The sequence below is a fragment of the Salvelinus sp. IW2-2015 genome, linkage group LG17 (genome assembly GCF_002910315.2).
Source record: "Salvelinus sp. IW2-2015 linkage group LG17, ASM291031v2, whole genome shotgun sequence".
Lineage (NCBI taxonomy): Eukaryota > Metazoa > Chordata > Actinopteri > Salmoniformes > Salmonidae > Salvelinus > Salvelinus sp. IW2-2015.
The window spans coordinates 20,588,460-20,603,576 of record NC_036857.1 but is presented as its reverse complement, the minus strand read 5'-3'; the positions used below and the strand labels follow the sequence as shown (position 1 = coordinate 20,603,576).

The 15,117-nt window shown below is 41.8% G+C and overlaps 1 protein-coding gene across 1 annotated transcript in view; it reads left to right on the top strand.

Annotated features, from left to right (window-relative positions):
* The first annotated feature begins 1,041 nt into the window (after positions 1-1,041).
* The window catches only part of LOC111976985 (chemokine-like protein TAFA-1), a 29,869-nt gene continuing 15,793 nt past the window's right edge, over positions 1,042-15,117 (top strand). The window contains exons 1-2 of the mRNA XM_024006208.2: positions 1,042-1,525; positions 3,190-3,340. Coding sequence (XP_023861976.1) covers positions 3,193-3,340 — 148 coding nt within the window. The 5' untranslated portion in view covers positions 1,042-1,525; positions 3,190-3,192. The remainder of the gene's footprint in view (positions 1,526-3,189; positions 3,341-15,117) is intronic.

The following is a 15,117-nucleotide window of genomic DNA, read 5'->3' as shown; positions in this document are numbered from 1 at the left end:
CTGATTCTGTTCTAAGAGATTTAAGTTGTCTCTCAGTCTGTTTTCACTGTTATCCTCTCCTCCACATCATGTCTCCCCCATCCCCGTCAGAGTGTTGATTATTCCATAGCCTCACAGCAGAGACAATCATTCAAAGCAGTTGTGCCATAACACCTGAGAGGAGTGTGTCACACTTTCTCTTCTTGCTCCAAGTTTTTATTCACTCATTCCCCTCCATGGGAATTAACCTCACCTTTCCAATCAAGCAACTCCAATAAATATGGAAGTTTTCTCACCGCTGTAAGAGCAGTGTGAGTTCAGGGCCGCAGGCGTGTTCTGTATACCAGCGATAAAGCCTTAGCACAATAGAGTGGAGGAGTGGAGCTGGCTTCAAGTCATGCCATGGGTATGGAGGAGGGAGGACAGCTTCTCTCAGCCTTACCGTCTCCCACACATACTGATCAGGGCTGACTTACTCCCTGTAATGACACTTACCTCTCCCTTATTTCCTAAGGTAGCCATTAAACCTCCATCACATGACTGATGAACTCGACTTCGGTATTTGAATATCCCCCTCAGCAGTCCAGTCTATGAACAACCTTCTAGTAAATTACCCTTCAGCAGAAGGTTGGTTTCAACTCTCTTCAAACTTCTTATTTCTAATAGGTGTCTATTTGGTGATGAATATGTATTATCTACAGTTTCCATGTAATCAACAGGCTCAAGTACATCAAATGTACAGTAAAAGAAGTTAGACTGCATGCAATTGCATGTCATATTACCATGAACCACATGGGGTTATGTATATCTATAGTGAGGGGAGAAATTAAATGCTGACAAAAATCCATTAAGATTACTGGGGAAATCTTAGTGTCTGTAGGTTCTCAAGTGGGTTTTCCTATGTGAGACCACCTGTGCTGATTTGCAACTATGAGAGGCTGATTATCATGGTTTGTTCATACAGTACCCTACAGTAGCATGCAGTTCCAGTTTGATAGTGGGGCAGTCTTGCTTTAAGAAATGTGATACAGTCTTTACACTCAGCCGGGCTGTAGAGGAACACTCATTACTTAGTGCTCGCTGAAGGGGACAGAGCAAGAGCGTGTGCTCAGAGGCTGCCTCTCAATGGGAGGAGGATGCAGATGGAGAAAGCGAGAGAGAGAGAGAGAGAGAAAAAGCGAGAACGCGAGAGGGGGGATTCTACAGCAGTAAATTAAGGATTGCTCCTTATGTGCCTGTAAACGCGAAAAGCCAAATCTATTCTGTGTCAGTGCCAGGGTCTCCTCAAGGGAAGCCAGTGATATTTCAAAGGTGGAAATGGCAAGGCTCTAAATCTGTTGTTTCTGACTGGCTCAGCTGTCAGCTTTCAGTCACTGTGCTCAACACTGTTGGTTGTCCTCAGACAAAGTGAAGAAAAGGAAGGAAGAGTAGAGTGACGAGTCAAAGGAGTTTGGGAGTCTCAACCTAAATCAAGGACGGAGTTGGATGGGGATTCCACATCAGCCTCAAGATGGATGGATTTAAAACAACGTGTTAGAATACTTAGGTAAGAGACTTACTGTTTAAAGAAGAGAGAGAGAGAGATGTTTACTGTATGGCGGGAAGTAGAAATACAAATTCACCTAAGTGAATTCAAATGAATAAATGGAGACAGTTTTATAAAATCATCATCACTTGTTTAACATGTTCATAAAGATTAAAGTGTGTTTGCACATATTTACTGCATTAAGCAAATTCCTTAGAGGTACGATGCTCTGTTTCTATCACACACTTTATTTGTAGTACCATTGCTTTGCGTACTAAGTATTTACTGTTTATTTTATGTTGTGGATTTAATTTTCCTCTCTTTTTCCAAGGATCATTTATACCAATGTCAATGGCAAATAAGTGCAGGTTACATAGAGCCTGTTCAAATACATAATGCATGAATGATCAAATGTACTGACATTTTCTCAACCTTTTATGTTATTTACAGTACTTACATGAACACACATGAGTACATAAACAAATTTAATAGAGCATCAAAAATAACTCATAGAAATGTAATATGGTTTGCTGACTACGCCACCTTTTTACAAAGGTAAGGTTCTCTCGATCACGGAGACTGTAATATCTAAGATGAGCTGCTGGAAGAAATTTCCTCACGGAAGTACCATTCTTGAAACCCAATCCTTTTAGGTAGAAGAAAAAACTCTGCTAAAATTTCACGCACACACGGGAGGCTGCATTCAGAGAAAAGGCTGTGCAAAATCATTTGAAACCTAATCTAAAACAAAATCTTAAAAGCTAATTTGCCTTTGACATGCTCCTTGAAAATGTATTATTTTGTAATTTGTTGAACAGAAACACTGCTTGTAGACAACCCTTCTAGTTTGTTGATGTGAGGATCTTTTGACAGAGGTAATTATTTTGTTTATAACTGAGAAAAAAACGGCACTGAAATGGAATCTAATAAAAAATCTTATTACCTGACAAAGGCACCGGTCCAAAAGCTATTTCTCTTTCACAAGCGTGACTAAAATTGGATAATTCTGTACTCTGTTCAATAGAATCCCAATTTAATGCTATCACCTCTACAATGTTTGTTGATGTCAAGATCTCTTGACAGAGGCAATTGTTTCAAATATTGAATCATTCTCAAACCAACCCTAACCTTAACCTGGGATCTGCATGTGTCTTACAGCCCCCTTATATAAACAGCTTTGGATTCCCATTACAGTTCTGTCACTGTCACAGCCTTGTGATATCCAAAAGCCATCCATAGAAAAGAGTTGGCAGCTAACTGCCTGCGAGCCAGGAGAGAAACGTTGTCTTTTTTTATTTCAATTTTTGGTTTAAAGGCAGGCAAGAAGAGAGCGAGAGAGAGAGTCAGGAATTGAAGAGAGGGAGTCAGCCTGTCAGAGGAAAACTCAGCTGCATGGAAAACATCCCCAGGGGCCATTCCACAATTGCTGCTGCGCTGTGGCTCAGGGACGAGATAGGGCAGGAATAAAAAGATTACAAATGAGCAGTTGATAATCACGCTTAATGATACACTGCTTGTTATAGCGATTATGTGGAAGTTCAGCTGGGTCAGTGTACCAGGACATCTTTTTCTGTGTGTGTGTGTGCTTTCATGCGGTCATAAATGCATTTGTGCTTGCGTGTGTGTGTTCCTGTGTGTGTGACATGATGACCTATGACATTGACTGTGCTCTCCCCCTTCTATAGCAGATGTGTCCTGTCATGTCCTGGCTGCTGTGCCTGGTTCTCTGGGTCAGTGGGAGGTCCATCCAGCTGTGCCAGGCCACCTTTTATGAGACCATACAGCTACAGCAGCACCATGTGACACGGCCTGGAAGGACCTCCATTCACATGATTGGTGAGTTGGCTTCTCAACGACAACACCCTCTTCCACTTCTGCTTTGTTCCACCTTTCAGCTGTGTGAATGTAAGTCTGACCTTGTGAGTCAAATTTCATGAGGTTTATTGTCTTTATATAGCCTTTGCATGGATATTTGCGGTACTCCACGTGTGTTTGCTAAGATATTACAACAACAAACATGTTACTTCAAACAACAAACAATTTATTTTTACCTCGGACATCATAGGACATCATAGGACATCATAGGACATAATAGGTCATCATAGGGCATCATAGGGCATCATAGGGCATCATATGACATCATAGGGCATCATAGGACATCATAGGACATCATAGGGCATCATAGGACATCATAGGGCATCATAGGACATCATAGGGCATCATAGGACATCATAGGGCATCATAGGACATCATAGCACGCGCGATAGAACAGCAGAGTATGTACTGCAATGTTTTTGACCACACTGCTGGATGCTTATTTCCTCAAAACAAAAGCAATAATAAATGCGCATGGGGCTGCCAGTGGCGCTGTTTCACCTATCACAGATCTCAGCTTTAACTGGGAGAAAAGGGGATAGGGAGGAGGGCTTGGGCAATATAACTATATTCTACACTGAACAAAAATAGAAACGCAACATGTAACAATTTCAAAGATTTTACTGATTTACAGAAATCATTCAATTCAATTCAAATCAAATCAAATTTACTTATATAGCCCTTCTTACATCAGCTGATATCTCAAAGTGCTGTACAGAAACCCAGCCTAAAACCCCAAACAGCAAGCAATGCAGGTGTAGAAGCACGGTGGCTAGGAAAAACTCCCTAGAAAGGCCAAAACCTAGGAAGAAACCTAGAGAGGAACCAGGCTATGAGGGGTGGCCAGTCCTATTCTGGCTGTGCCGGGTGGAGATTATAACAGAACATGGCCAAGATGTTCAAATGTTCATAAATGACCAGCATGGTCAAATAATAATAATCACAGTAGTTGTCGAGGGTGCAGCAAGTCAGCACCTCAGGAGTAAATGTCAGTTGGCTTTTCATAGCCGATCATTAAGAGTACCGCTCCTGCGGTCTCTAGAGAGTTGAAAACAGCAGGTGTGGGACAGGTAGCATGTCCGGTGAACAGGTCAGGGTTCCATAGCCGCAGGCAGAACAGTTGAAACTGGAGCAGCAGCACAGCCAGGTGGACTGGGGACAGCAAGGAGTCATCATGCCAGGTAGTCCTGAGGCATGGTCCTAGGGCTCAGGTTCTCCGAGAGAGAGAAAGAAAGAGAGAAAGAGAGAATTAGAGAGAGCATACTTAAATTCACACAGGACACCAGATAAGATAGGAGAAGTACTCCAGATATAACAAACTGACCCTAGCCCCCCGACACATAAACTACTGCAGCATAAATACTGGAGGCTGAGACAGGAGGGGTCAGGAGACACTGTGGCCCCATCCGATGATACCCCCGGACAGGGCCAAACAGGAAGGATATAACCCCACCCACTTTGCCAAAGCACAGCCCCCTTACCACTAGAGGGATACCTTCAACCACCAACTTACCATCCTGAGACAAGGCCGAGTATAGCCCACAAAGATCTCCGCCACGGCACAACCCAAGGGGGGGCGCCAAGCCAGACAGGAAGATCACGTCAGTGACTCAACCCACTCAAGTGACGCACCCCTCCTAGGGACGGCATGAAAGAGCACCAGTAAGCCAGTGACTCAGCCCCTGTAATAGGGTTAGAGGCAGAAAATCCCAGTGGAGGGGAACCGGCCAGGCAGAGACAGCAAGAGCGGTTCGTTGCTCCAGAGCCTTTCCGTTCACCTTCACACTCCTGGGCCAGACTACACTCAATAATATGACACACTGAAGAGATGAGTCTTCAGTAAAGACTTAAAYGTTGAGACCGAGTCTGCGTCTCTCACATGGGTAGGCAGACCATTCCATAAAAATTGAGATCTATAGGAGAAAGCCCTGCCTCCAGCTGTTTGCTTAGAAATTCTAGGGACAATTAGGAGGCCTGCATCTTGTGACCGTAGCGTACGTGTAGGTATGTACGGCAGGACCAAATCGGAAAGATAGGTAGGAGCAAGCCCATGTAATGCTTTGTAGGTTAGCAGTAAAACCTTGAAATCAGCCCTTGCCTTAATAGGAAGCCAGTGTCGGGAGGCTAGCACTGGAGTAATATGATCAAATTTTTTGGTTCTAGTCAGGATTCTAGCAGCCGTATTTAGCACTAACTGAAGTTTATTTAGTGCTTTATCCGGGTAGCCGGAAAGTAGAGCATTGCAGTAGTCTAACCTAGAAGTAACAAAAGCATGGATTAATTTGTCTGCATCATTTTTGGACAAATTGAAATTTGTGAACCAAATTTGAGATAAATATGTTTTTGTGCATATAGAACATTTCTGGGATCGTTTATTTCAGCTCATGAAACATGGGACCAACACTTCACCAACACTTCATGTTTCTTTTATATTTTTGTTCAGTATATGTAGAATGGTGTGTGTTTGTATCTTCTTTGTAAATAGTCATGGAGAAAGATTGTAATATTTTTCTTACCGCTTTAGGAAAGGTTATGGTGCTTGTGGTGTCTCTGGGGCCTTAATTTGACGAAGGCATTAATTTCGAATAAGCTAGGACTAAACACCCATTAGCTAGCTAGCATGCACATTGCACTGTGTTGCGTTTGCCTTTTGTGCACAGATGTTTTGCTGCAAAAGTCCAAACCCACCTGGCTAGATTGTGTGTTTAGTCATTTCGAGCGATGGTTTGCAGGATCTGACAGAACTATTACCCCCAGTAACTTCAATGCTGAGGTGTGAGTTTATTTACCAACAAACTATTTTCCTCCTTCTGGTTTGGGTGATTACAATTACAATCTCTATGAAATTGGGCTGAATGGGAAGTGGACTACCGGTCATATGGTTCATATGTTATAAAGAGAGAAGCATTCCCACACTCTATAGTAAATCTTGTCAAGGCTTTCCACAGAGAACTGTGCCTGTGCTTTTAACTGGGGTGGCAGGTAGCCTAGTGTTAAAGAGCATTGGGGCAGTAACTGAAAGGTTGCTGGTTTGAATCCCCAAGCTGACTAAGTGAAACATATTTTGATGTGCCTTGAGCAAGGCACTTAACCCTAATTGCTCTGCATAAGAGCGTCTGCTAAATGACATAAATGTAATTGAGCGTGCAGCTCCTCAGTGGCTGTTAAATTTGTAATGTCATAGTAGTGCTAAAGCGTGTTAGCTGCTGCTGGTATTCAACATGCTGTCAATGTCAGGACAATTATTCGTACTACAATATAAAATTCCATGTTCATGTCCTGATGCCTACTGAAGCAGCAATCAAGACTGGTTCCGAAGAAACTGTGCACCATTTCAATTGTTTTATACATCCTCCTACAGCATTTTTTTTTTAATACTTAAAGTAAATGCTCAGTGTTCATTTAAAAAATGTATTGGGTCAATGTAATAAAGCACAACATGCTGTAGGCTACATGCTCATTGGGTTCTGTTCTTTTCCATGTCAAATATCTACTTTAGTGAGATTTATTTGGAGAAAGCTGTGAGCCTGATTAGAGTTACTGCTCTCTCGTGAGTCTTTGTTGTTTAGATGTCCCTGCTCATAAGCTTTCCTGAAAAGATTGATTGTGCCGGCACTGAAAGCAGCTAATTAGTCTAGCTGCTTGAATCATAAAGCAATGACGGAGGAATAACACAACATGGATGTCATATTAGTAGCTCTAGTCCTTGAGAGTAAAAACTACGCCGAGAGCCATTTAAAACGACACAAAAAGCCATTTAAGAGATGGCCTTGTACATAGATAAACAGATACACAGATGAGATGAGACTAGGATAGGACTGTAATGCTGAGTGTTTCAGTTGCATGTCTGTCCCCCCAAAATGTCTAAACAATAATAAAGAGACTATGTTTGCTGAGCTTGAGAGGCCTAGCTACCAAATAATGACCTTATGAAATCTCCTCTGAGACGTCAGTGCTTATTGCTGTTCTATGAGCTTTGTGATGGTACAGACCATAATTACATTCTCCCACTGAAGAATGAATTACTTGGGATGTTGGCACAATACCCTCTACAAACACACATTTCAGACAAGCATTTAAGAGAGATTACAAATTCAACCAAACGTGAATCCTGGTTAGTTGATATTGTACAAAGCATACAATCCTTATTTTTCTGGATCAGGGGAAAGTGTAAAAGCCTTGTCAATCCTGAATACCATAGTTTTCCTTATTCTCATTCCAGAATAAACGGGATGCCGGTGTTATGAGAACAGAATGGGATGTCTGGATTGACTGTGACATCAGGGCATTTGTTCTGTGTTATGTGTTGTGTGGCTGTTGGATTGGTAGCAGTATTGGGGTTGACAGGTCATGAATTGGTGGCAGGAAGGCCATTGGCTGTAGACCGTTGGGCCAATCATTGAAGCCAGTGACATGCCATAAGTTCAAAGTGACTGGTGTTACCACAGGTAATTGAGATCACAAGTGGCTGTAGATCAGTTGTTTCCTTGCCAAAGGAAAGTGTTGGGCTGTAGGGGTAAACAGGCCTCTAATCATAATAAATGGTAGGCATAGTGCAATGGAAGGTTGTGACTCTTTACATGCTGATCACGGATAAATGCAACTCACATGATGTCCAATATAAACATAAACAACACCTAATCCCAAACAATATACATTCACTTTGAAAGCCGTGAACACAGGTAGGTCTATATGTATAATTGCCTTGAGCCAATTTTGAAATGTGTTGCAAAAACAGCACAAAGCATCCCAAGTCTCCCTGTACTTGAGATGATCACACTGGTGATTACTTCTGCTTTGCAAGGATACAGGTTACCCAACAACAGTTCATTGGGTAGTACTTGACAGTCCTCCCGATAGCATTAAGGGCTCTATTCAATCCACATCGTGGACGTTCAGCTTTACAGTGTGATTGGATTTTAAAGGTAATGTTCCTGCTTCAGTGGAGGCTGAATTCACGGTAAACGCTGCACATGTCGGCTGAATAGGAAATGACCTGTACATTTCTAATGCGGAATCTGTAACACTTCAGCTTTACATATTGAATAGAGCCCGAAGTCTTCCCAGGCCCAGGCCCAGCACACTCTAACTCTTGTTGGAAGTAGGATTCCTGAACAGATGATTATGTATGTCCAGTGAATCAGGAGGAGGTAGTGTACTCCTCTCCACCCTGCAGCTGTACTTATAGGATGTAGCATCAGCCGGAGCTCCAATCTCAGACGTGCTGTAGGCTGTTTTACCTTTGGTGCAGACGGACAGTGTGGCTTGCTGAGCTAAGGGTCACATGAATCACAAGGTGCCGTATTTATCCGGTGCAAGGAGCGTGAACAACAGCGCACAAAAGAGGAACAGATTGTCAATAGTGGTGCATGGATAAAATCATTGGGGAAGCCAGGCTGGGTAGAAAAGCCATATTACAACCTGTGTTGTGATAATTGCAATGTTTTTGACTTTTACTTCACTCCATTCCTCAAGAAAATTATATACTTATTACTCCATACATTTTCTCATACACCCAAAAGTCCTCGTTACATTTTTTATGCTTAGCAGGACAGGAACATTGTCTAATTCACACATTTATCAAGAGAACATTCCTACTGCCTCTGATCTGGCGGACTCACTAAACACAATCTTCATTTGTAAATTATGTCTGAGTGTTGGAGCATGTCCCAAGCTATCTGTAAATAAGTAAAAAACAAGAAAATGGTGCCATCTGGTTTGCTTTATATAAGGAATTTGAAATAAATGTTTACTTTTGATACTTGAGTATATTTTAAACCAAATACTTTTAGACTTTTACTCAAGTAATATTTTACTGGGTGACTATCACTTTTACTTGAGTCATTTTCTATTACGTATCTTTACTTTTACTCAAGTTGGGATCTTTTTCCACCACTGAACTAAGTGGCCTAGCCCGAACCATGAAAAACAGCCCCAGACAGATTATTCCTCCTCCACCAAACTTTACAGTTGTCACTATGCATTGGGGCAGGTGACGTTCTCCTGGCATCCGCCAAACTCGATTCGTCCGTCGGACTGCCAGATGGTGAAGTGTGATTCATCACTCCAGGAACTCATTTCCACTCCTCCAGAGTCCAATGGCTGCGAGCTTTACACCACTCTAGCCAACGCTTGGCATTGCGCATGGTGATCTTAGGCTTGTGTGCGGCTGCTCAGCCATGGAAACCCATTTCATGAAGCTCTCGACGAACAGTCTTATGCTGACGTTTCTCCATTGGCAGTTTGGAACTCGGTAGTGAGTATGCAACCGAGGACAGATGATTTTTACACGCTACACGCTTCGGCACTTCGCGGCTGAGCACTTACAGTTGACCGGGGCAGCTCTACAGGGCAGAAATTTGACGAACTGACTTGTTGGAAAGGTGGCAACCTATGACGTGCCACGTTGAAAGTCACTGAGCTCTTCAGAAAGGCCATTCTACGACAATGTTTGTCTATGGAGATTGCATGGCTGTGTGCTCAATGTTATACACCTGTCAGCAACGGTTGTAGCTGAAATAGCTGTATCCACTAATTTGAAGGGGTGTTCACATACTTTTGTATATATAGTGTATATAGGCCTAAGTCCAAGACAATAAGAAAACACAGTGGCAGAATAAATCCAACCACACATTTGTTTCATCACAAAACCGGAAAGCAACATCTGTCCGGTGAAGTCCACAAAGCATATTGCATGTAACAAACAGTTACATGACCTACAGCATGGTCAATCAAGTTAATGTTTCAGACATTTTCTGCCTCCACTATTCCAGCACTATTTTAACATCAACATTTCAACATCATCAAATCCCTCTAATAGAGTGACAACTAAAAGATTCCAAAAACAATTTATTCCAATCAATGTAAGCTATAATTCATGTGGCTGTCCATGGTACTGATTACCTGGTGTGTGTGTGTGTGTGTGTGTGTGTGTGTGTGTGTGTGTGTGTGTGTGTGTGTGTTGTGTGTGTGTGTGTGTGTGTGTGTGTTGTGTGCCCGTGGTCTGTGGTGTGTGTGTGTGTGTGTGTGTGTGTGTGTGTGTGTGTGTGTAAGTAGAAAAAACAAGTTGACTCACCCTACTTGTAGAGAAACGCCAATGCAATCCTCCTCTCTTTCTTGTTGAAGAAACGGTCTATGACTGTAATACAGTACACACTTTTAGTTTTCTGTTGTCCTAGGCTGGCTCAGTAAAATGCTTGCTCACTAGCTTAACATCCTTTCATGGGCAACGATGTGCTAGCTAGTTAACATTAGCCTACTACATCCAGCTACTGCATATATTGAACTTCCATCCTCTCAGACCAGAGGCACAATGTATGAATTAATGGTTGGATCAGAATCGCTGTTATAATCATTGGCCAGTAGGGAAAATAAAGTAAAACCACAAGTCCAAATCCCTATCTCCATCTATGGCTAATTTAGGAAAGGGACAATTTTAGCTAGCTAGCTAGCCACCAGAGGACAACAACACAATGAGATGCAACAATTCATGTTTTTTTCTGTTATTGATATTTGGCTTTTGAGGTGATGTGATCGGTGTTTAGCCAAATCCAAACTTGTTTCCCATGACACTTTTTTTTGGTGCGCCAGAACCATTCACAGTTGAGCTTGCTCAGTTTAGAGCAACACTAATGGGCTATTATTGTATTGTTTTTTAATCAAGGGAGGCCCAATGCTCACTGGCTTTCCTTGCATTCAATGCTACAGACAGCAACAATATCTCACTCTTATAAGATAGATGGGCTACTCGTAAAGAGACAGAGGGGCGCTGTTTCACTCGCTCGGATGCTTTCTCCAGTGAGATACATTCAGCCTCTTGCAAACTGAAACACAGAGAGACGAAAGACACAATTGTTTTCAGTTTTTTATTTTTTTATTGGTCAATTTGACTTCCCTTGGAAACCATGAATACACGCCACTGCAGAGGGGTTGTCATGCATGCATAACGGGCATTAGTTGGCATGCAACCATCCACACCCAACAGGGACCACAGGAAATGCACTACAGTACTCAGATGTAAACACTCTTGCCACATTTGCTACGTTTTATTTCGTTTTTCAATCACACTTTATCTCTACTAACTCATAGTTAACTCATGCATAAGCTTTGTCCCATGTTTTGAACTTACTTTACAAACTGAACCATATGCTCAAAACAAACACATGCAATTAATCTATAGTGACATGGTTGTATATAAATTATATGGTTATACAGTATATACGTGTATGAAAAGGGTGTGCCCCCAGGTACAAAGTTATATTTATTTTAAATGCAAAATGCTGTCTGTCAGACAGTCCATTTTCCCATGTGGTGTGTGTGCACTTAACAGTGATCTATATCCAGTAGAGGGAAACACATGCCATCTTAAATTAATCTGGAGTGATTGTATTGTAATTATGTACATTCTTCAAAGAGGAGGAAAGATTGGTGCTTTAGATAGGAAGAATCCTGTTGAGTGGTTGGCCTAAAGCTTAGTTCCATGTGGAGATGTCGAGAGAGACAACAGAGAGGAGGTGGAAGGAGACAGAAGCCTGAGGTGGTCTCACTCTCATCAACTCGCTCTCACCTACACTACGGCTGGCAGGGCTTGAACTCAGACAGTGTTGAACTCTACTTGGCTGAATGGTTCTTTCCTAAAAGCCCTGAAGATACAACATCAACATCATGTTTGTGTACGAAGACTCCCAGTATCATTTTAATTCTCAGTGCAAATAAATACTTTAACTGACGGACACCAAAACGTTACATACATTTTTTTTTCGATAAAGAAATCAGAACTGAATCCACACATGTCAAAGTATAATACTTAGGTTAGAGGCAGTGGTTATAGGTAGGTTACACTATTTTAATGTTGCTTGCAAGCTACATGTTTTTCATTGTCTATCGCTCTGTAAAACAGAGTGATAGAGAAAGAGAAGGAGCACAGACATTTCCCCCATGCTGTCTAACAAAGGACAGCCAGTGTACTAGTACAGTACTACTCATTTGCCAAAGACAGGAGAGGAAAGGAGTAGAATGTAATAGCTGAACAGAGATGGCAACCAGGCTACAGTGCTACGTCCTTGCCAGAAACAAACATGGAAAATGGATTTTCAGCTGTCGCAAACAAAGGTTGCATCCTTCTCTGCCGAGTTCTTAAGAGTGACAGTTTAATAGCCTTATATAATGCATCCTCCTGGCGCGTTATTTGACTTACATTTCCCTCATCCTACCCTCAGACCTCCGCTGAGAAGGCTTGGGTTAAAATACTATTTGAAATCTTTCATATACTTTGAGCATTTGCTTTAGTCTGCCTGGAGTGCCAGGTGGGAGGGGTTTGCACTTTTGAGACTTTTGTATTGGTTCCATTGCAACAGGCAAGCTTAATCAAGCACAGATACAATATTTGAAATGATTTCAAATAGTATTTGAACCCAGGTCTTCCTCAGAGCCAGGAAGCCATGCTCTCACCAGTCTCATCCCAGCCTCCCTGCAGTGTTTATGGGAAGTGGCATGCAGCCTGAGCTCCAGGCCCTGCTACATCTGGAGCCTGCCAAGGCCACTTTGGCACAATATTCGCCATGCCACAGTGTGACCCCAGAGGACCAACACTCTATACAGCTCCATTATGCTATGTAGGGAACCTTTCTAGACTAATGCCCAGTCTATAAACTATTCTCATAGCATTTGCCACATGCCACATCAGACTTTGGGGTCTCCTTCAGGGGAGGATAAAAAAAACGAGTGATGTGCCAATTTTGGATTTGGGATTTGGGCCACATATTCTCAGTTATTTTGTGTCTTTGGTTCAACTAGGTGAAAAGTAATCATATATGGATACAGGACACTTTGGACATGCAATACCCTTGTTATGTTCAGTATAGGAGCGATATTGGATTTTACAATTCGATTTCCTCACAATTTTCTCTCTTGGAAACCATGAATAATTCAATACACAAGACCCATGTGGGCTTAGTGCTTGTAGATAGTTGTTTATACAACATGTTAATTGAAAATGTACATGCAGCAGCATTGCGCAAAGGGCTATGGTTTGAGGTCAATGTGTGTGTGCAAAATGAATTTCGGTGGCCTACAGCTTAATTAATTACCCAGCACTTTCTGCTCTGCCTCTGCCAGCTGTTAGCAGCTTCAGACTCTCTGTATGAGGATCTCCGTGCATTAATAACCATGCTACATCACTCCCACTAGGCTCAGTGGCCGCTGGCGCAGGGGGATCTCCAAGAACGCACACATGCACACACACAAACATAAAGTGGAGAGTGGAGGGGAATTGTTTTGTTTTGCATGTTGGAGTCACACGAAAACAGCAATCCATCAACACAGTGTCAAACAGCCTCCACATTCAATGCGATCATCCTCTATTCACGTTTCACCATTCTCCACAACAACAGCATGAGGAGGAAGGAGGCTAGAAGAATACTATATATCCTAACCCTAGATAAGATCTGATTTTGAAATAGAGTAAAGCGATAATCCTTTCACTGAACATATCATGCCTATGTCAGTGGTTCCCAACCTTTTCAGATCCGGGGACCACCAAATCACTGTCAAAAGATCTAGGAGGACCACCATTCGCAATGCCACTGCATTTTCTGAAAATAAAATATATTGGCGGTCACATTTAGTTAATTTTAATGATAAAACGAATCATTTATTCAACTTTTACAGTGCTTCTCAATACAATCTCAAAGCGCTTTAAGCGAGATAAATATAATTTTAGTGAAAAATAAAAGAAGACATGCAACAAATAGTTCAATAGATGGATGATCATGCCATAGTGTTTGCATAGTCAACTTCCACACAGCTCTGACACACACACACACACACACTTACCACACCAGACATGCTACCAGGGATCTTTTCACAGTCCCCACATCTAGAACAAATTCAAGAAAACGTACAATATTATACTGTATAGAGCCATGATTGCATGGAACTCCCTTCCATCTCATATTGCTCAAGTGAACAGCAAACCTGGTTTAAAAAAACCAGATAAGGCAATTGCTCACAATACAACGCCTCTCTCCTATTTGACCTAGATATTTAGTGTGTATGTACTGAAATGTAGACTATGTGACATTTTAAATGTGAGTAGTTCTGTCCTTGAGCTGTTCTTGTGTATTAATGTTCTGTATTATATCATGTTTCATGTTTTATGTGGAACCCAGGAAGAGTAGATGGTGCTAATGGGGATCCTAATAAAAAAACAAAATACCATTCATGGCTTGAGCAGTCAGCACCAGGTAGAAGGCCAGAGTAGAGCAGTGAAGGTAACAAATGAATGGCCTATTATTATTTGAAACAATTTGAATTGTGAAAAGATAAAATTGTAAAATTGCTTAATACCATTCATACTCCCAACTGTTATTATCCACCTGCGGTACGTCCGCGGACCACCATTAGCCACAACATCCACATGACCACATCCACATGACCACATCCAAATTCACCACACAGTGGCTGATGTAATTGGGCACGAAAGGATGCATGATATTCTGTATTAATAATTGACACATACACCATTTTCTTAGAATATATGATAAACTACAAAGCAGTATTAATGGTAATACCTTTCACACCACCCTACCAGTTGATGGGATTTTGATGTCTGACATTTTTTTCTGAGTAACATTAATTTATCATGATGCCGGCGTCAACTCTAATCAGTATTAAACTATCAGTTTTGTGAGTCTGCTGTACATCTCAGTAAAACAAGATCAGGACCCTTAGGTATCATC